The 21,579-nt window shown below is 41.9% G+C and overlaps 1 protein-coding gene across 2 annotated transcripts; it reads right to left on the reverse strand.

The window, feature by feature from the left end:
* Positions 1-1,286: 1,286 nt before the first annotated feature.
* Positions 1,287-16,246, reverse strand: LOC143110361 (adenosine 5'-monophosphoramidase HINT3-like). 2 transcript variants are annotated; one of them, XM_076273228.1, is made up of 3 exons: positions 15,568-16,246; positions 14,238-14,364; positions 1,287-1,399 (listed from the first exon to the last, which is right to left on the reverse strand). In XM_076273228.1, the coding sequence occupies exons 1-3, from the start codon at positions 15,681-15,683 to the stop codon at positions 1,298-1,300; spliced, it is 345 nt and encodes a 114-aa protein (XP_076129343.1). In that variant the 5' UTR covers positions 15,684-16,246; the 3' UTR covers positions 1,287-1,297. The 2 variants fall into 2 exon arrangements, with proteins under 2 accessions (XP_076129343.1, XP_076129344.1); XM_076273229.1 differs by lacking the exon at positions 1,287-1,399 and adding an exon at positions 13,533-13,645.
* Positions 16,247-21,579: the final 5,333 nt, after the last annotated feature.

The following is a 21,579-nucleotide window of genomic DNA, read 5'->3' on the forward strand; positions in this document are numbered from 1 at the left end:
GATGTCACACTGACAGACCCTCGTAAAACTAGAGGAACATCTTCATCAAGCAAGTTAAAGGCGAATTCTGCCATACGTCGTCATAAGTCTCACTAATTTAAGTGACGTTCCGTTCCATCACTGGAGGTCAGTAGTTTAGGCTGCCAGGCAGAAGATTCTGTTGGACTAGCAGGCCGACACTACCAGGTTCTAGGAGTTTCCTGGTTCTCAGTGGCAACCACTACGTGGTACAACACTGTGGGGTATAAAGATTTGTATGTCTATAACAACACACGATAACTTTAGCATTTTTAATTGTAGGTTAAATTTGTTGTAAACTCTTTGTAATAGTAAATATGCCACTTTGTGCTTGGTGACAGCGTTTGAAAAGGGTCTAAACTGCAGTATACAGTGCCTATAAACATATCAGAAATATAGATAAGAACAAACAAGTTACAGTGCCTATAAAAGTATTCAGCCCCATGCTAAAGTTGACTAAAAATAAAAAAATATTTTGGGAATGGATCTTAATGCCTTCATTTTAAAAAAAGAGGAAGAATCCAACCTTTAAGGACAACAATTTTCACAATTTTCTTAGTGAATGAATAAATAAATAAATGTTCTTCATTAAAATACAGGTGCATACAGTAAGTATTCATACCCCTATGTTAAACCTATGTTGAATTTCCATAGAGGCTAGCAGATTTTTATTGTTAAAGGCCAGTTATTTAATGGATCCAGGATACTATGCATCCTGATAAAGTTCCCTTGGCCTTTGGAATTAAAATAGCCCCACATCATCACATACCCTTCACCATACCTAGAGATTGGCATGGTGTTATTTCAGTTAGCCTATTCGCTGGTGTTATATAACTTGGGGAGCAGCTTGAACTGCTCTTGCACTGTTCTCCATCAGTGCAACGGAGAGATGAAACACACACACACACACTCACTCACTCACTCTCTCTCACACACTCACTCTCACACTCACTCTCACACACACACACGCAACACAACACTCACTCACTCACTCACTCTCTCTCACACACACACACTCCCACACACTCACTTACTCTCTCTCACACACTCACTCTCACACTCACTCTCACACACACACACACACACACACAACACAACACACTCACTCTCACACACACTCTCACACACACACTCACTCACTCACTCACTCTCTCTCTCTCACACACTCACTCTCACACACACACACACACACTCCTCCCCCCCCCCCCCCCCCCCCCCCACACACACACACACACACACACATATGATGGGATAGATCCGAGGGACTGCGTCTGCTCTGTCAGTGCGTTTCCTGGCGACAGGTGAAAGTGTCGTTCTGTCCTGCATTGCCAGGTGACCACAGCACATCGTGGGGATTCAGATGCCGAAGCAGACGCTCAACCTGCATGAACACACACACACACACACACACACACACAAGCACACACATACACACAGTGTCACACACACAGTAGGTAAACCAGAAAATACTAAAAAGAAAAAGAAAAGAAAAAAAAATCATGAACTCAAATCCTGAACTTTCATGTCAACAATGAATGAAAATGAGCTTATTATCAATGCATGTCATCAATTCAGCACTGCAGCCAATGAGCAGCTCCAGCACATCATCAATTCAGCACTGCAGCCAATGAGCAGCTCCAGCACATCATCAATTCAGCACTGCAGCCAATGAGCAGCTCCAGCACGTCATCAATTTGCGCCTGCAGGGACAGCTGCTGTATGGAGTGGGGCCACTTTTCAGCCCGGGAGTTTCAGGTCCAAGACCGGCCCACTTTTTTAGTGGTGGTGGAAATTGGATAAATAAAACAGTTCAGCTCCTATCCTGTAGTTTTTATTATAGGCTACCAATATTTCACTATTCCACAAGGATAGGTTGATAAGTTAACAAAAACAGGAAGGAAGAAATAAAGCAAATGTATCCCACAATTCCACTAAGAGGCATATTGAACTATTGTTTACATGTTTTTTCTGCATGGGTCAGCTATCATGTTGTTGTTTGGTGCTTTGCTCCTTTACTACACCCACTTCTGAGCAAACAAGCCATATAGGTTGATCATGTAGCCAACTGCTGTCATATAGCCTACTGTTCTTTCTTACATAAAATAACTTTAATTCATATGGTTAACTCTATTAACTCCTTTCTACTTGTCCCTGTAGTCATAGCTAATTTCAGGCTCATCATTTTCAGCGGGGGACTGGCTGATCTGCTGCTCAGAGGCTACTTTTGTTTTTAGGCCTTGGCTACTGCATACACAGATCAAGCTTGAGTTTTGTTATCAATATTTGCATAATATTTGCAAAGTCTATGAATCGCCATGTTGGCTGATACAAAAAGGCTATTTTTTTTAAATGAATTTAATATGTTGCTTGCGAATAGGTTGACAACGCTACAACGTCCAGTATTAGCCCAATAATTACGCTGCTATAATCATGGCTAATTTACCAGTTGCCACTTATTCTGTCCTCTTCAAAAAAAATCTGGAAGCTTGGCACATTTGGCAGCATTTTCCTCCAATACTTTTCGTCTTTTTTACCTGGCCTTTTCAGTCCCTCATGGCGTCTTTCTACCATCCATCCTCTGACGCTTATCACTACGGTTGGGCCGGCCCGGCTGGTATCAGAAAACTTTTTAGAAAAGACGGGCTATATGGACCAATTAACTCTTCTTGGGAGGGGAGAACAACCCATGCAGAGGCTGCGGTGGCCCAGAAGTGATGCGGCCAATAAGGAGCCGACGGGAGCGCTGCAGCCAATGAGGAGCCGCTGCAGCCAATGAGCAGCCGACAGGAGCTGCTGCAGGACAATTCAACCACCATGAACAGTTTTTAATGTTCTATCAGAACAGAACCACTCGAGACGCCGCTAGTATAATTAATGTTCTATACTAATGTTCTATCAGAACAGAACCACTCGAGACGCCGCTAGTATAATTAATGTTCTATACTAATGTTCTATCAGAACAGAACCACTCGAGACGCCGCTAGTATAATTAATGTTCTATACTAATGTTCTATCAGAACAGAACCACTCGAGACGCCGCTAGTATAATTAATGTTCTATACTAATGTTCTATACTAATGTTCTATCAGAACAGAACCACTTAAGACGCCGCTCGAGCAGATTTAGGGGTCAGTTATCTAGGGCTACTTGAGTATTTTTGAGACTAGTCTACATGTCATGTCTGTGTTTATGTTTTTGGGTTAGATCATGATTGTGGAAATATTTAGGGGGCATCAAAGTAGAACCTGACACAGAGTTTATATGAAACCTTTGCTTTAGAACCTGACACAGAGTTTATATGAATCCTTTGCTTTAGAAGTTTATTTGGGGCAGCCGTGGCCTACTGGTTAGCGCTTCGCCAGTAGGACCAGTAGGAACAGCTGAAGAGCCCTTGAGCAAGGCACCTAACCCCTCACTGCTCCCCGAGCACCGCTGTTGTTGCAGGCAGCTCACTGCGCCGGGATTAGTGTGTGCTTCACCTCACTGTGTGTACACTGTGTGCTGAGTGTGTTTCACTAATTCACGGATTGGGATAAATGCAGAGACCAAATTTCCCTCACGGGATCAAAAGAGTATATATACTTATACTTATGCTTTGTCTGCTGTCATGCTTGATGTTGATGCTGTCATGTGTGGCTAAGTTTGATGTTTGGCTGTTGATGCTGTCATGTGTGGCTAAGTTTGATGTTTGTCTGTTGATGCTGTCATGTGTGGCTAGTCATGTGTGGCTAAGTTTCATGTTTGGCTGTTGATACTGTCATGTGTGGCTAAGTTTCATGTTTGGCTGTTGATACTGTCATGTGTGGTTAAGTTTCATGTTTGTCTGTTGATGCTGTCATGTGTGGCTAAGTTTGATGTTTGGCTGTTGATGCTGTCATGTGTGGCTAAGTTTCATGTTTGGCTGTTGATACTGTCATGTGTGGCTAAGTTTCATGTTTGTCTGTTGATGCTGTCATGTGTGGCTAAGTTTCATGTTTGGCTGTTGATGCTGTCATGTGTGGCTAAGTTTGATGTTTGTCTGTTGATGCTGTCATGTGTGGCTAGTCATGTGTGGCTAAGTTTCATGTTTGTCTGTTGATACTGTCATGTGTGGCTAAGTTTCATGTTTTACTGTTGATACTGTCATGTGTGGCTAAGTTTCATGTTTGTCTGTTGATGCTGTCATGTGTGGCTAAGTTTGATGTTTGGCTGTTGATGCTGTCATGTGTGGCTGTTTCATGTTTGGCTGTTGATACTGTCATGTGTGGCTAAGTTTCATGTTTGGCTGTTGATACTGTCATGTGTGGCTAAGTTTCATGTTTGGCTGTTGATACTGTCATGTGTGGCTAAGGGACCGTTCGTTATTTATAAACGGGGTCACCGGAGGAAAATAGGGGAGGGTCATGTCTTTTTATTCTTTGTTGAGGGGAGGGTCACCTAACTTTTTTTTGTCTGGGGGGGGGGGGTCACCCATCTTTTGTATTAATGAAAACAGCAAAAAATCAAAGTGGCTTGTTTGATTGTTGATTTCTGTCGCCATATAACGTTCTCTTTCGTTCCATAGCTCTGTCAACATTGAACAATGAAAATAAGGGAGATTTCCCGGGTTTCTCACGCAAAGTACGAAAATGTCAACATCCGTCCCCATTAACGTTGGAAGGGTTGGAGCAACAAAGTAGCCTACTTTATTCACGCCTAACAGCCTATATCCATTTGGTCAACTTTATCCAGCCCTAAAAAAGCTAAATTTAACTTTGGTTTACTTGTAGTTTACCATGTAGCCTCACTTTAAACAGAGTGCATGCTTATAAAGCATACTTGTGCTTCATTCATCCACACATCCAGCTCCTAACGTTTTGACAAGCATTTCTACCAATTGACCTTGTTCCTGCCCATCTCTAGCTTTGCTGTCTCCATCCTTTCTGTTTTTGTTGTTTGCAAAAAAATATACAGTAGGCCCTATTTATTGTTAACCAGCAACAAGTGCAATTTGTTAATCGCTGTCATTCTCTCTCCAGCCAACAAAAATGTGTTACGTTCCAAGTAGCAGTGCGTAATTCTGCTTCATAAAGTTGAACAAATACATTGGTCATATAATTAGCCAGTCTATGGCCTACAATGTAGAGTTGGTAAGTTATGGTAGGTCAACTTGGAGTGAATATACAGGGGTATTTCTTTGGCTCTTAGCCTGGCAGGTGCGCACGTAGACATAGCCTATACGGCCGAACACTGCAAGCGCCAACGAATCGTGCTCTCACAACAACCACGTCGTTAACTTAAATAGGCCTAGGTTAACATCACTCTGAGTTCGCATTCAAGCAAGCAAAACGATGATTTGAATACATCTGTTTCACTGGAAGGGCAAAGGGTAACAACAGGACAACACAGAGACAGGCCAGAATGCAGGACTAATGTTATGAGAGTATTACAGTAATATGGGATATTCTACGGGAAAATATTAAAACGGCAAGAGTGGGGAAAAGTTAAAATGATAGGCCTAAACCCGGAAAAAGTTGGCATGTTAGGTATTTTTCGGTCCCTGTGATTATTTGTGAAATTGTGCAAACGGCCTTTTCAAGTCATTTGAGAAGGAAGGAGTGTAGCAAGCTCCCAAATTGACGCTCGTCTGAGAAATTGAGTTTTGGATAATGTTCAGCTTCGGCAGCTTTACAATGACTGAGGAAGCCTAGAGACGAGTCCATAGCAACACGTTCATGTGTTGAATTTGTTATTACCCAGTGTGCTTTGTTGAATGGTCTCAATGTTTTATTGTTTTAATTCATGTGAATACTTACTAGAGGAGTAACTTATTTCAAGTAGGCTAATGCAGTTGCAGGAAGTGTGCATTTAGTTTCCATGCTTATTGTGTTTCCACAACAATGTTAGTGAGTAAATCTACTGAAATGGCCACCATCTTGGTGAAGTGTGATGTGTAAGATCAGAAAGCAGAGGGTGAATTTAGAACTATAGCTTGCGTCTATGTGTATTCATTGCGCTTTGTAGCGGGTGGAAGGTATCGACAATTAGCCGGGGAGGGTCATGTCTTTTTTGAAAAGACTGATGGAGGGTCGTTAAAATTTTTCTTGCAGGCACGGGAGGGTCATGCAACTTTTGTTATAAGCACTCAAAATCCCTCCGGTGACCCCGTTTATAAATAACGAACGGTCCCTAAGTTTCATGTTTGTCTGTTGATGCTGTCATGAGTGGCTAAGTTTGATGTTTGGCTGTTGATGCTGTCATGTGTGGCTAAGTTTGATGTTTGTCTGTTGATGCTGTCATGTGTGGCTAGTCATGTGTGGCTAAGTTTCATGTTTGGCTGTTGATACTGTCATGTGTGGCTAAGTTTCATGTTTGGCTGTTGATACTGTCATGTGTGGTTAAGTTTCATGTTTGTCTGTTGATGCTGTCATGTGTGGCTAAGTTTGATGTTTGGCTGTTGATGCTGTCATGTGTGGCTAAGTTTCATGTTTGGCTGTTGATACTGTCATGTGTGGCTAAGTTTCATGTTTGTCTGTTGATGCTGTCATGTGTGGCTAAGTTTCATGTTTGGCTGTTGATGCTGTCATGTGTGGCTAAGTTTGATGTTTGTCTGTTGATGCTGTCATGTGTGGCTAGTCATGTGTGGCTAAGTTTCATGTTTGTCTGTTGATACTGTCATGTGTGGCTAAGTTTCATGTTTTACTGTTGATACTGTCATGTGTGGCTAAGTTTCATGTTTGTCTGTTGATGCTGTCATGTGTGGCTAAGTTTGATGTTTGGCTGTTGATGCTGTCATGTGTGGCTGTTTCATGTTTGGCTGTTGATACTGTCATGTGTGGCTAAGTTTCATGTTTGGCTGTTGATACTGTCATGTGTGGCTAAGTTTCATGTTTGGCTGTTGATACTGTCATGTGTGGCTAAGGGACCGTTCGTTATTTATAAACGGGGTCACCGGAGGAAAATAGGGGAGGGTCATGTCTTTTTATTCTTTGTTGAGGGGAGGGTCACCTAACTTTTTTTTGTCTGGGGGGGGGGGGGGTCACCCATCTTTTGTATTAATGAAAACAGCAAAAAATCAAAGTGGCTTGTTTGATTGTTGATTTCTGTCGCCATATAACGTTCTCTTTCGTTCCATAGCTCTGTCAACATTGAACAATGAAAATAAGGGAGATTTCCCGGGTTTCTCACGCAAAGTACGAAAATGTCAACATCCGTCCCCATTAACGTTGGAAGGGTTGGAGCAACAAAGTAGCCTACTTTATTCACGCCTAACAGCCTATATCCATTTGGTCAACTTTATCCAGCCCTAAAAAAGCTAAATTTAACTTTGGTTTACTTGTAGTTTACCATGTAGCCTCACTTTAAACAGAGTGCATGCTTATAAAGCATACTTGTGCTTCATTCATCCACACATCCAGCTCCTAACGTTTTGACAAGCATTTCTACCAATTGACCTTGTTCCTGCCCATCTCTAGCTTTGCTGTCTCCATCCTTTCTGTTTTTGTTGTTTGCAAAAAAATATACAGTAGGCCCTATTTATTGTTAACCAGCAACAAGTGCAATTTGTTAATCGCTGTCATTCTCTCTCCAGCCAACAAAAATGTGTTACGTTCCAAGTAGCAGTGCGTAATTCTGCTTCATAAAGTTGAACAAATACATTGGTCATATAATTAGCCAGTCTATGGCCTACAATGTAGAGTTGGTAAGTTATGGTAGGTCAACTTGGAGTGAATATACAGGGGTATTTCTTTGGCTCTTAGCCTGGCAGGTGCGCACGTAGACATAGCCTATACGGCCGAACACTGCAAGCGCCAACGAATCGTGCTCTCACAACAACCACGTCGTTAACTTAAATAGGCCTAGGTTAACATCACTCTGAGTTCGCATTCAAGCAAGCAAAACGATGATTTGAATACATCTGTTTCACTGGAAGGGCAAAGGGTAACAACAGGACAACACAGAGACAGGCCAGAATGCAGGACTAATGTTATGAGAGTATTACAGTAATATGGGATATTCTACGGGAAAATATTAAAACGGCAAGAGTGGGGAAAAGTTAAAATGATAGGCCTAAACCCGGAAAAAGTTGGCATGTTAGGTATTTTTCGGTCCCTGTGATTATTTGTGAAATTGTGCAAACGGCCTTTTCAAGTCATTTGAGAAGGAAGGAGTGTAGCAAGCTCCCAAATTGACGCTCGTCTGAGAAATTGAGTTTTGGATAATGTTCAGCTTCGGCAGCTTTACAATGACTGAGGAAGCCTAGAGACGAGTCCATAGCAACACGTTCATGTGTTGAATTTGTTATTACCCAGTGTGCTTTGTTGAATGGTCTCAATGTTTTATTGTTTTAATTCATGTGAATACTTACTAGAGGAGTAACTTATTTCAAGTAGGCTAATGCAGTTGCAGGAAGTGTGCATTTAGTTTCCATGCTTATTGTGTTTCCACAACAATGTTAGTGAGTAAATCTACTGAAATGGCCACCATCTTGGTGAAGTGTGATGTGTAAGATCAGAAAGCAGAGGGTGAATTTAGAACTATAGCTTGCGTCTATGTGTATTCATTGCGCTTTGTAGCGGGTGGAAGGTATCGACAATTAGCCGGGGAGGGTCATGTCTTTTTTGAAAAGACTGATGGAGGGTCGTTAAAATTTTTCTTGCAGGCACGGGAGGGTCATGCAACTTTTGTTATAAGCACTCAAAATCCCTCCGGTGACCCCGTTTATAAATAACGAACGGTCCCTAAGTTTCATGTTTGTCTGTTGATGCTGTCATGAGTGGCTAAGTTTGATGTTTGGCTGTTGATGCTGTCATGTGTGGCTAAGTTTGATGTTTGTCTGTTGATGCTGTCATGTGTGGCTAGTCATGTGTGGCTAAGTTTCATGTTTGGCTGTTGATACTGTCATGTGTGGCTAAGTTTCATGTTTGGCTGTTGATACTGTCATGTGTGGTTAAGTTTCATGTTTGTCTGTTGATGCTGTCATGTGTGGCTAAGTTTGATGTTTGGCTGTTGATGCTGTCATGTGTGGCTAAGTTTCATGTTTGGCTGTTGATACTGTCATGTGTGGCTAAGTTTCATGTTTGTCTGTTGATGCTGTCATGTGTGGCTAAGTTTCATGTTTGGCTGTTGATGCTGTCATGTGTGGCTAAGTTTGATGTTTGTCTGTTGATGCTGTCATGTGTGGCTAGTCATGTGTGGCTAAGTTTCATGTTTGTCTGTTGATACTGTCATGTGTGGCTAAGTTTCATGTTTTACTGTTGATACTGTCATGTGTGGCTAAGTTTCATGTTTGTCTGTTGATGCTGTCATGTGTGGCTAAGTTTGATGTTTGGCTGTTGATGCTGTCATGTGTGGCTGTTTCATGTTTGGCTGTTGATACTGTCATGTGTGGCTAAGTTTCATGTTTGGCTGTTGATACTGTCATGTGTGGCTAAGTTTCATGTTTGGCTGTTGATACTGTCATGTGTGGCTAAGGGACCGTTCGTTATTTATAAACGGGGTCACCGGAGGAAAATAGGGGAGGGTCATGTCTTTTTATTCTTTGTTGAGGGGAGGGTCACCTAACTTTTTTTTGTCTGGGGGGGGGGGGGTCACCCATCTTTTGTATTAATGAAAACAGCAAAAAATCAAAGTGGCTTGTTTGATTGTTGATTTCTGTCGCCATATAACGTTCTCTTTCGTTCCATAGCTCTGTCAACATTGAACAATGAAAATAAGGGAGATTTCCCGGGTTTCTCACGCAAAGTACGAAAATGTCAACATCCGTCCCCATTAACGTTGGAAGGGTTGGAGCAACAAAGTAGCCTACTTTATTCACGCCTAACAGCCTATATCCATTTGGTCAACTTTATCCAGCCCTAAAAAAGCTAAATTTAACTTTGGTTTACTTGTAGTTTACCATGTAGCCTCACTTTAAACAGAGTGCATGCTTATAAAGCATACTTGTGCTTCATTCATCCACACATCCAGCTCCTAACGTTTTGACAAGCATTTCTACCAATTGACCTTGTTCCTGCCCATCTCTAGCTTTGCTGTCTCCATCCTTTCTGTTTTTGTTGTTTGCAAAAAAATATACAGTAGGCCCTATTTATTGTTAACCAGCAACAAGTGCAATTTGTTAATCGCTGTCATTCTCTCTCCAGCCAACAAAAATGTGTTACGTTCCAAGTAGCAGTGCGTAATTCTGCTTCATAAAGTTGAACAAATACATTGGTCATATAATTAGCCAGTCTATGGCCTACAATGTAGAGTTGGTAAGTTATGGTAGGTCAACTTGGAGTGAATATACAGGGGTATTTCTTTGGCTCTTAGCCTGGCAGGTGCGCACGTAGACATAGCCTATACGGCCGAACACTGCAAGCGCCAACGAATCGTGCTCTCACAACAACCACGTCGTTAACTTAAATAGGCCTAGGTTAACATCACTCTGAGTTCGCATTCAAGCAAGCAAAACGATGATTTGAATACATCTGTTTCACTGGAAGGGCAAAGGGTAACAACAGGACAACACAGAGACAGGCCAGAATGCAGGACTAATGTTATGAGAGTATTACAGTAATATGGGATATTCTACGGGAAAATATTAAAACGGCAAGAGTGGGGAAAAGTTAAAATGATAGGCCTAAACCCGGAAAAAGTTGGCATGTTAGGTATTTTTCGGTCCCTGTGATTATTTGTGAAATTGTGCAAACGGCCTTTTCAAGTCATTTGAGAAGGAAGGAGTGTAGCAAGCTCCCAAATTGACGCTCGTCTGAGAAATTGAGTTTTGGATAATGTTCAGCTTCGGCAGCTTTACAATGACTGAGGAAGCCTAGAGACGAGTCCATAGCAACACGTTCATGTGTTGAATTTGTTATTACCCAGTGTGCTTTGTTGAATGGTCTCAATGTTTTATTGTTTTAATTCATGTGAATACTTACTAGAGGAGTAACTTATTTCAAGTAGGCTAATGCAGTTGCAGGAAGTGTGCATTTAGTTTCCATGCTTATTGTGTTTCCACAACAATGTTAGTGAGTAAATCTACTGAAATGGCCACCATCTTGGTGAAGTGTGATGTGTAAGATCAGAAAGCAGAGGGTGAATTTAGAACTATAGCTTGCGTCTATGTGTATTCATTGCGCTTTGTAGCGGGTGGAAGGTATCGACAATTAGCCGGGGAGGGTCATGTCTTTTTTGAAAAGACTGATGGAGGGTCGTTAAAATTTTTCTTGCAGGCACGGGAGGGTCATGCAACTTTTGTTATAAGCACTCAAAATCCCTCCGGTGACCCCGTTTATAAATAACGAACGGTCCCTAAGTTTCATGTTTGTCTGTTGATGCTGTCATGAGTGGCTAAGTTTGATGTTTGGCTGTTGATGCTGTCATGTGTGGCTAAGTTTGATGTTTGTCTGTTGATGCTGTCATGTGTGGCTAGTCATGTGTGGTTAAGTTTCATGTTTGGCTGTTGATACTGTCATGTGTGGCTAAGTTTCATGTTTGGCTGTTGATACTGTCATGTGTGGCTAAGTTTCATGTTTGTCTGTTGATGCTGTCATGTGTGGCTAAGTTTCATGTTTGGCTGTTGATGCTGTCATGTGTGGCTAAGTTTGATGTTTGTCTGTTGATGCTGTCATGTGTGGCTAAGTTTGATGTTTGGCTGTTGATGCTGTCATGTGTGGCTAAGTTTGATGTTTGTCTGTTGATGCTGTCATGTGTGGCTAAGTTTCATGTTTGTCTGTTGATGCTGTCATGTGTGGCTAAGTTTGATGTTTGTCTGTTGATGCTGTCATGTGTGGCTAGTCATGTGTGGCTAAGTTTCATGTTTGGCTGTTGATACTGTCATGTGTGGCTAAGTTTCATGTTTGGCTGTTGATACTGTCATGTGTGGCTAAGTTTCATGTTTGTCTGTTGATGCTGTCATGTGTGGCTAAGTTTCATGTTTGGCTGTTGCTGCTATATGTCCTACATGTATGTCTACATGGTTGTCTGTTGATGCTGCTATATGTCCTACATGTATGTCTACATGGTTGTCTGTTGATGCTGCTATATGTCCTACATGTGTGTCTACATGGTTGTCTGTTGATGCTGCTATATGTCCTACATGTATGTCTACATGGTTGTCTGTTGATGCTGCTATATGTCCTACATGTATGTCTACATGGTTGTCTGTTGATGCTGCTATATGTCCTACATGTGTGTCTACATGGTTGTCTGTTGATGCTGCTATATGTCTTACATGTGTGTCTACATGGTTGTCTGTTGATGTCTGTTGATGCTGCTATATGTCCTACATGAGTGTCTACATGGTTGTCTGTTGATGTCTGTTGATGCTGCTATATGTCCTACATGTGTGTCTACATGGTTGTCTGTTGATGCTGCTATATGTCCTACATGTGTGTCTACATGGTTGTCTGTTGATGCTGCTATATGTCCTACATGAGTGTCTACATGGTTGTCTGTTGATGTCTGTTGATGCTGCTATATGTCCTACATGAGTGTCTACATGGTTGTCTGTTGATGTCTGTTGATGCTGCTATATGTCCTACATGTGTGTCTACATGGTTGTCTGTTGATGCTGCTATATGTCCTACATGTGTGTCTACATGGTTGTCTGTTGATGTCTGTTGATGCTGCTATATGTCCAACATGTGTGTCTACATGGTTGTCTGTTGATGCTGCTATATGTCCTACATGGTTGTCTGTTGATGTCTGTTGATGCTGCTATATGTCCTACATGTGTGTCTACATGGTTGTCTGTTGATGCTGCTATATGTCCTACATGTGTGTCTACATGGTTGTCTGTTGATGCTGCTATATGTCCTATATGGTTGTCTGTTGTTGTCTGTTGATGCTGCTATATGTCCTACATGTGTGTCTACATGGTTGTCTGTTGATGCTGCTATATGTCCTACATGTGTGTCTACATGGTTGTCTGTTGATGCTGCTATATGTCCTACATGAGTGTCTACATGGTTGTCTGTTGATGTCTGTTGATGTCTGTTGATGCTGCTATATGTCCTACATGGTTGTCTGTTGTTGTCTGTTGATGCTGCTATATGTCCTACATGTGTGTCTACATGGTTGTCTGTTGATGCTGCTATATGTCCTACATGGTTGTCTGTTGATGTCTGTTGATGTCTGTTGATGCTGCTATATGTCCTACATGGTTGTCTGTTGATGTCTGTTGCTGCTGCTATATGTCCTACATGGTTGTCTGTTGATGCTGCTATATGTCCTACATGGTTGTCTGTTGATGTCTGTTGATGCTGCTATATGTCCTACATGGTTGTCTGTTGATGTCTGTTGATGCTGCTATATGTCCTACATGGTTGTCTGTTGATGTCTGTTGATGCTGCTATATGTCCTACATGAGTGTATTGTTTCTGCCCTCTTGTCCTGAAATGAGCTGCTCAGAGATGCACAAACAATTTCAGCACAAACTGACAAATAAAGTTGTATCGTATCGTATCGTAAAATTCCCTGATATCCCCTGACTTTGCCCCCAAAAAGATATAATTCCATACTTGCCATGTCTGAAAATAGGCTTCATTAAAACACCAGAAATCCCATGACCCGTGGCACCCCTGTACTTCAGTGGTAACTGGTCTTACAGAAAGAAGCAGCTCAATCCAGTTCAGGGGAAAAGGGGAAAAAATCCTTGTTCAGCTCAGTTTGTTCAGGAGTCTGATCTCTGCAGTAAAAAACGTCATTGAAAATCTTTTTACACGCCGTTACTAATACATCGTATTTTCCTCATATTTGGTGTGACCAACCCAATGCCAACACAGCTGACATGTGTGATGGGGTGACCAACCCAATGCCAACACAGCTGACATGTGTGATGGGGTGACCAACCCAATGCCAACACAGTCGACATGTGTGAAGAAATATAGCAGTGAGCAAAATCCCAACGCATTCCATCAGTGAACAAAACAACAGACCAATGTGTGAGGGGAGATGAGATGGCAAGAAAATGCATTAGACTAAATGACCACACACACACACACACACACACACACACAGACACATGCACACACACACACACACATGCTCACACCCACACGCACACACAGTCACTGTGTACACACACTGAACCAGTAGGATCCTGTGAGGCACCTGTAGATGTGTGTGTGTGTGTGCGTGTGCGCGTGTGCGTGTGCGTGTGCGTGTGTGTGTACTCACTGTGAGGAACCAGTAAGAGCCTGTGAGGCACCTGTAGATGTGTGTGTGTGTGCGTGTGCGTGTGCGTGTGCGTGTGTGTGTGTGTGTGTGTGTGTACTCACTGTGAGGAACCAGTAGGAGCCTGTGAGGCAGCGTTCGATGGCGTCCTCGTACATGCCACTGCGGGGAGCGAGAACATGCAGGTGTAGGTGGAGCACGGAGATCTGAGGAGGGACGTGGAAACCCAACCTGAGGAGGAGAGGAGGAGGAGGAGGAGGAGGAGGAGGAGGAGGAGAGGGGAGGAGCGGGAGGAGAGGAGGAGGAGGATGAGGAGAGGAGGAGAAGGAAGAGAGGAGAGGAGGAGGAGAGTAGAGGAGGAGGAGAGGAGGGGAGGAGGAGGAGGGGAGGAGGAGAGGAGGAGAAGGAGGAGAGTAGAGGAGGAGGAGAGGAGGAGGAGGGGGAGGAGGAGGAGGGGAGGAGGAGAGGAGAACTCTGGCTTTATCTGATATCTTTCAAATCAACTACAATACGTCCATATACTAGAATACGCATCATACTAGAATATGGCATACATACAGCACAAGCACATATATTAGAATACCTCCATATCATACTAGAATACCTCCATATCATACTAGAATACCTCCATATCATAAAATACCTCCATATCATACTAGAATACCTCCATATCATAATAGAATACCTCCATATCATAATAGAATACCTCTATACCATAATAGAATACCTCCATATCATAAATAGAATACCTCCATATCATAATAGAATATGTCCATATACTACAATACATCCATATTGTACTAGAATACATATATCGTACTTGAATATGTTCATATCATACTATAATACGCCCATATCGTACTAGAATACCTCCATATTGTACTAGAATATGTATATCGTACTAGAATACGTCCATATCATACTAGAATATGCCCATATCATACTAGAATACGTATATCATACTAGAATACATCCATATCAAACTACAATATGTTCATATCATACTAAAATATGTCCATATCATACTAGAATTTGTATATCGTACTAGAATACGTCCATATCGTATATCGTATTAGAATACGTCCATATCGTATATTGTACTAGAATACGTCCATATCATGCTATCATACTAGAATACGTCCATATCATGCTATCATACTAGAATACGTCCATATCGTATATCGTACTAGAATACGTCCATATCATACTAGAATACGTCCATATAGTATATCGTACTAGAATACGTCCATATCGTACTAGAATACGTCCATATCATACTATCATAATATAATACGTCCATATCGTACTAAAATACGTCTATATCGTATATCATACTAGAATTTGTATATTGTACTAGAATACATCCATATCGTACTAGAATACATCCATATCGTACTAGAATATGTCCATATCGTGGAGCAGAGTGGGGTTCACCTGATGTCGTTAAAATCTGTGACGTTATTGGCCTGCAGCGCTGAGAGCCCCATGTTGGCCATCCTCACCACTGTGACGTTATTGGCCTGCAGCGCTGAGAGCCCCATGTTGGCCATCCTCACCACTGTGGGAAAACAAGACGTCTCTCAGTACAGCACCGCTCAGTCAGCCCCACCCACTGCTGTGTGTGTTGGGTGGATATCAGAAGAAGCGTCACACACAGTGCTGTGTGTGTGTGTGTGTATGTGTGTGTGTGTGCGTGCGTGCGTGCAAACCAGTGGAAGTTGTACATGAATATAAATACCTGGGCACTGTCATTGATTACAAACTGTTTTGACTCTAATACAGAGGTGATTATTTAAAAATGTCAACAGAGGCAGTATTTCTTGAGGAAGCTTTACTCCTTTGGAGTGAACAGGAAGATTCTCAGCATTTTTTACACCTCCTTTATTGAAAGTATACTGACCTTTCCATCCATGTGCTGGTTTCACTCCCTCTCAGTCAAAAATAAGAAACACCTCCAGAGCATTGTGAACACATGTTCTAAAATCATTGGCCACCCTCTTCAGTCTGACATCACTGCATGACAAGGCAACATTAAGGAAAGCCAACTGCATCCTAGAAGACTCTACCCATGAAGACTCTACCCATGTCCCCATGTCCTACATAGAGTTTTTGACGGCTCTCTGGCAGGCGTCTGCGCTGTCCTCTGGCTAGGACTAACGGGAGGAAGGCCACCTTTACTTTTGAGGCTATTCACCTTTTGAACTTGAATATGCTCCAAGCCCCCTCCTCCTCCATCTCCCAGGAGTGGACTAACCCCCCCCCCCCCCCCCCTACACTCCTGTCTGTCCTATTTTTTCTTTTGTCCTGTTATTTGTTATGTTATGTCTTATATGTTGTGCTATGTCTTATATGTTGTGTTATGTCTTATATGTCACTATGCCTGCGTAGAGAAAATTGCCCCTCGGGGATACATTTTTTTGAATTGAATTGAACTGTTTAAACTGTAACTAACAGTTCAACTGTTCAAACTGTAGTCTAAAGTTAACAGTTCAACACAAGCAAAACATTGCGAGCTCAATGTGGATGTGAGTTGCTATGGGAACATACACGGACACCCATTTTAGGAAAAGGGCTGATGCTGAGGGGGCTCGGTAGCTACTGCGGTGACTGAGCTCGCTGTTCGCTTTAAAGTGAAATAGTTTACCTGGGATAAGATCTCCGTGGTCGGGTCTGTTCCGTTGGCAATACTGCAGAACACACAGTAGCTGGACCGGTTTGACTCCATTCTCATGTGTGAATGACCGACGCTGTCCCGTCTCGCCTACAGATGCAAGACGAGTCTAAGTCACATCTCTCCGGTAGGCCTACCAGCCAGAGTGCGAATTACCCCACCATAATTGGGGGGTACTGCTCCTTCACTTCTTCTATGACCAATGACCATCATGGTCCACTACCATATCAATCCCCATCGTGATTGCCAAGTGCAACATGTGTTGTGCAACACACATACAAGGTCTAAACATGCGACAAACTGATAATCAGTAGTCTACAGAATAACTCATTGTTATTATATAGGCTATCCAAAAGAGAACTGTTTTGATCAACTCTCAAAAGTTAGAAGTTGAAATAGGATACCATTCTGTATAGTAAAAGTAATACCTTTACAAAAAGCCACGTTTACAACCGCTATGAAAGTACAAAACATGTTAATACATGAAGGTTGTAAAATAGCACATTTTCAACAAGCTAGACGCCTGCTAGCAACTTACATTTACCTATGCACGTCAGCAGGAGTTAGCCTACTGGAGGAATTTACCTAGTGTTTTGTCATTCAACGTTGACACTTGCTTGAGAAGTTGAAGTCGTTCTCTATCTCCTGCTTTGCTTTGTGGTTAAAAATGGTACGGTCCATAATAGGGGTGTCTGAAATCACTTTACATTAAAATGTTCCTACAGTGAAGCCAACTGTAATGATATTTTTCACAATATCAGAAAAATTATCTGACCCCCCCCCAAAAACTTATATTTCTGTCTCTTTGGGGGTTACTGGGTCTTCATTGGGGGGTATAGTACCCCCCAGTACCCCCTGTAATTTGAACTATGCTACCAGCCACAAGAGTGATCATCACAGTCCCGCCCACAGGAGTTTCCGGAAGTAAGAATTCAATGCAATTTCTCCATTGACAATTCGGGTATAAGCCATAAAAACTTAACTGCACATGGTAGACTCAAAACCAGCTACGGCTGTACTAAGCGATTGTGTTTGCTCATATAGACGCCAAAAGTTCACGGGGCACTAACCTCGTTTTGAGATAAATGTCTTTTATTCGCGATGTCTTGGATAAGTACTTTATTACCCACAGTCCTGAACAATCCCACAGTGATGCCTCTGATTGGTGGAAAGGCCGTTAAGGTCATAGTTTGAAACTTTATCAGCGAAAATTATTGACAAAGATGGCGGAGTCTTTTACTGCCTATGGCAAAAATCTTAATGTGAATAAAAACTTTCTAGACGAACATTGGTACTTGTTTCAACAAGGATTGTGGTTTATATATCACACGAACTTAGTCAGGGCCAATACACCATCAAATAGAACACTGGAAATGCTAGTTTGAACACTTAACTTTTCAGGTAGCCATTTCAGACATTAGAATGTCATTATAATGCTGCTAACATTAGCCTACATGCTGCAATACACGTATGAAATATATTATGTTTTAGTGACCTTGTTGTTTCTATGAACATGAATTGTTGTTTATATGAAACATCAACTTAGTCGAGGCATAAAAAGCCCTGTATATCCCCATTAAGAACTTAAACCTTTCAACTAGCTAGCTAGCTGATAGCAAAGCTGGATGCTACCACCGGGTAGACACTGCAGTAAAATGGTTAGCAAACTGTCCATGCCCCCGTGAATATTTCAGTTTCAAGGACGAAATCAAGAGTGTCCAAAGGGGTGAAAACCACTTAAAATCGGGTCACATTATTGACTGCTGTGTGTGGAGGGTCAGCTTGTGGGTTTTGTATGGGCCAGCATGAGGGACAAGACCTATCAAACCTACGAAGTTGTGTGGTGAGTTTTGCAGGGAGGTTGGTAATGCTAGTTAACATTAGCTAGGCTACTGTAGCCTTCATACTGTACGAGCCATATCATCAATCATTAACCTAGAAATACTTCTTCGTACATTTAATGAATATTTTGTGTAATAATTCACAGCAAGTTAATAAACTGAATATGGTGGTCCAAGAGCAGACCATGCACCGGTCCATGCATCAGGATGGCAGTCAGATATGAAGCACTGCACAATGTTGCTAACGTTAATGTTAACCGGTTTCACACACACGATATAAAATACACGATGGTAAATATAACATTCAATACCAAAACACTATTATTTACACGATTACTCCTGAAATAACTGCTATTAACTATATAAAAATCACTGTTTGGAGGAGAGGGTTCGCTGCTGTCGCCGGTTGGAAATGATTTCGCGCTGGTTCGTGCTGCTTATATATTTTTCAGTGAGGCGCGGTGGTTTATGGGATGAGTAGTTCCTTCGCTCGGAAATGAAAATATGTAGTCTTGTACCTTTGACTTTTTTTGGACTTTCTCTTCGTTTTTTCACTCGAAATGATATGTTGTATGCTTATGAGTTACGCCGTAGCTGATTAGCCTAAGACATGCTCTAAAACTCTTTAGATACGGATTTTTCCAAAACGTCAATGGGAGAAATGAATTTACTTCCGGAAACTAAGCTCTCTCGGAGGAGGGGCGGGACTGTGATGCTCTATAAGGGGAGAACCTTCACTCTCGGAACTCTTCCGGTGTGGTACTGCATCTAGGGGCGCTCGCGGGCGAGTCCAGAATGAATGGAGGTCTATGGAGCTGTACCCCTCAAAAGCCACTTTTCTCGGGATATCATTTTTTTTCAAGTAATTTGAATATTGTATTCGAAAGGGGAGACAAAGACAATACACTTGGTTGAGTATTATATTTTTTAAAGTCACTTAATTGTTCTAAAAAGCCTTTCAAACGTGTCAATGACGTCATTCATTAGCATGATCATAGCATAGCATCAATGCTAGCGTGTTATGGGCAACAACGACCCAACCTGTAAGAAAACGAAAGGACACGACTCCCGGATTATTTCACTTTTGATTGATAATCCATATCCATTTTGCGAAAAATAAAATAAAATGTGAGGGTTTCAGTTGTTAAATAGGTGAAAACAATACATGTATGTAGCCATGTAGCTCCATAGGACCCCATGTATTTTGGATTCGCCCGCGATCGCCATCTAGGTGAACTCTGGTGAACTGCAGCCAAATTCGGTTTGTATGGGATTAATAGAGAGTGGGGAGGCTCTCCGTAGACGGGCTCTGGTACAAAGGTCTTCCTTCAGCATCTACTGCGGTGACGTGACCTCAATCTGACTAATCGCGCTCTGTTCCACTGACGCGCCGTTCACTCCAAACACTCCATCCCAATACGAGAAATAACTAAAGCGCACTCACTGACTGTGGTGAGAACTCGTGTGATCTGTGTGTTGCCCCCTGCAGGTAACCCCCAGAACCTAGTCAACGTCAGCCGTTTCTCAGACGTAACCCCAGGCCTAAGCAGTTAAAACCTACGAAAACCTCCCTTGAAGTTATTGTAGATAGCAGGGACCTACTGTCGAGTGCAGTCGCACGACTTCCCTCTGCGGCGCAGATAACCTAAAGCTCCTATTTTAAATATCCCCCTTGGAAGTTGATCAGGCTTCCGTGGTGGACTTATTGAGATGTTTATGAAATAAGGAGCGACTACGCCTAGGTCTCGAACAGTTGGCTAACGTGCGAAGATGTTTGACCCTAGAATTTATCTAGAGACACAGGTTATAGGCTACTTCTTGCTTAGGTTTTATAAGGATGGAGATTTTCTTACCGTCCTTCAGTATAAAGTCACGCTGACCCAAGTCTTAGAAAAGACAGATGAATAACCACAGAAGAGACAAGTTATCTTACCCTCCTGCTGGAATTCGTAGAAAGACCAAGAAAAGACAAAAATACTGCTTGAAGAATTAGATGCCAAGGTTAAATAAGTTCTTTACTTTTCAGCACTTTGGAGATGATAACAAAATGCGGCGTAATATCCACTTGCAGGTTACAATGTTGTAGAAAATGTAAAAAGAGTAAATCCACAAAATAGGAAAATAGTAAATCCACTAATGGAAGAATATAAGGGAAAAAAGTAAGTCCTCAAAAAAGGGAAAAAGTCAGCTGATTGTCTTCTGCAGTCACTCTCTGTCGGAGTAGCAGGTCTGATATCTGCAACAGGTTCCACGGAGTTTCGGTCCGCGACTCAGCCTGGCACGACGTCCAACACTTTGCTTCTCAACGAATTTCGGAGGACGAATTCTAACAACCACACGCGACATCATAAAGCAAAAACCCAGCGAGTTGAAGGAAGGAAAAAAAGAAGAAGCAGCCCCGATCATTTAGTTCGACCCTTATTTATACTAGGTAGACTTGTCCTCCCCCACACATTCCTAAGGCAAATCAATCTTTCCCACGACAGTTTAGAACCTTCTAGAAGTCACTGATCTTAACCAACTATTTAAAATGACACGCATTCACATCCTTCTCCGGGTTACATTTTGGAGATGATACATTACATTCAGGTTTACAGATAGTTTCCAGAGGTTACACAAACAGTTTACATTCAATGGCTATTATCCATGTGACACATTACATTTAGCAACATACACTTTACAGTCATCAAGAGATCGATTACATTCTTACAGGTTACAAACACTTATGGCATTAACCTTCACACAATGCAATCTGAATACATTCATTTAAACAGTTTAAGGCACTTTACTCATTTCACAGTTTTGAGACATACAATTCTTTTCATGCATAATTTCCTAGTCTTTATAAGGTTATGCTACTAAAATACTTGTAATGATACATTTCATTCATCGCACTTTATTATTTATTATGAGGTCATTGTTTGCAGTTATGAT

The sequence above is a fragment of the Alosa pseudoharengus genome, unplaced genomic scaffold (assembly GCF_046254945.1).
Source record: "Alosa pseudoharengus isolate Yale_2024_CS ecotype anadromous, Long Island Sound unplaced genomic scaffold, YU_APseudo_1.1 YU_APseudo_1.1_scf_7, whole genome shotgun sequence".
In the NCBI taxonomy this organism is placed as follows: Eukaryota; Metazoa; Chordata; class Actinopteri; order Clupeiformes; family Clupeidae; genus Alosa; species Alosa pseudoharengus.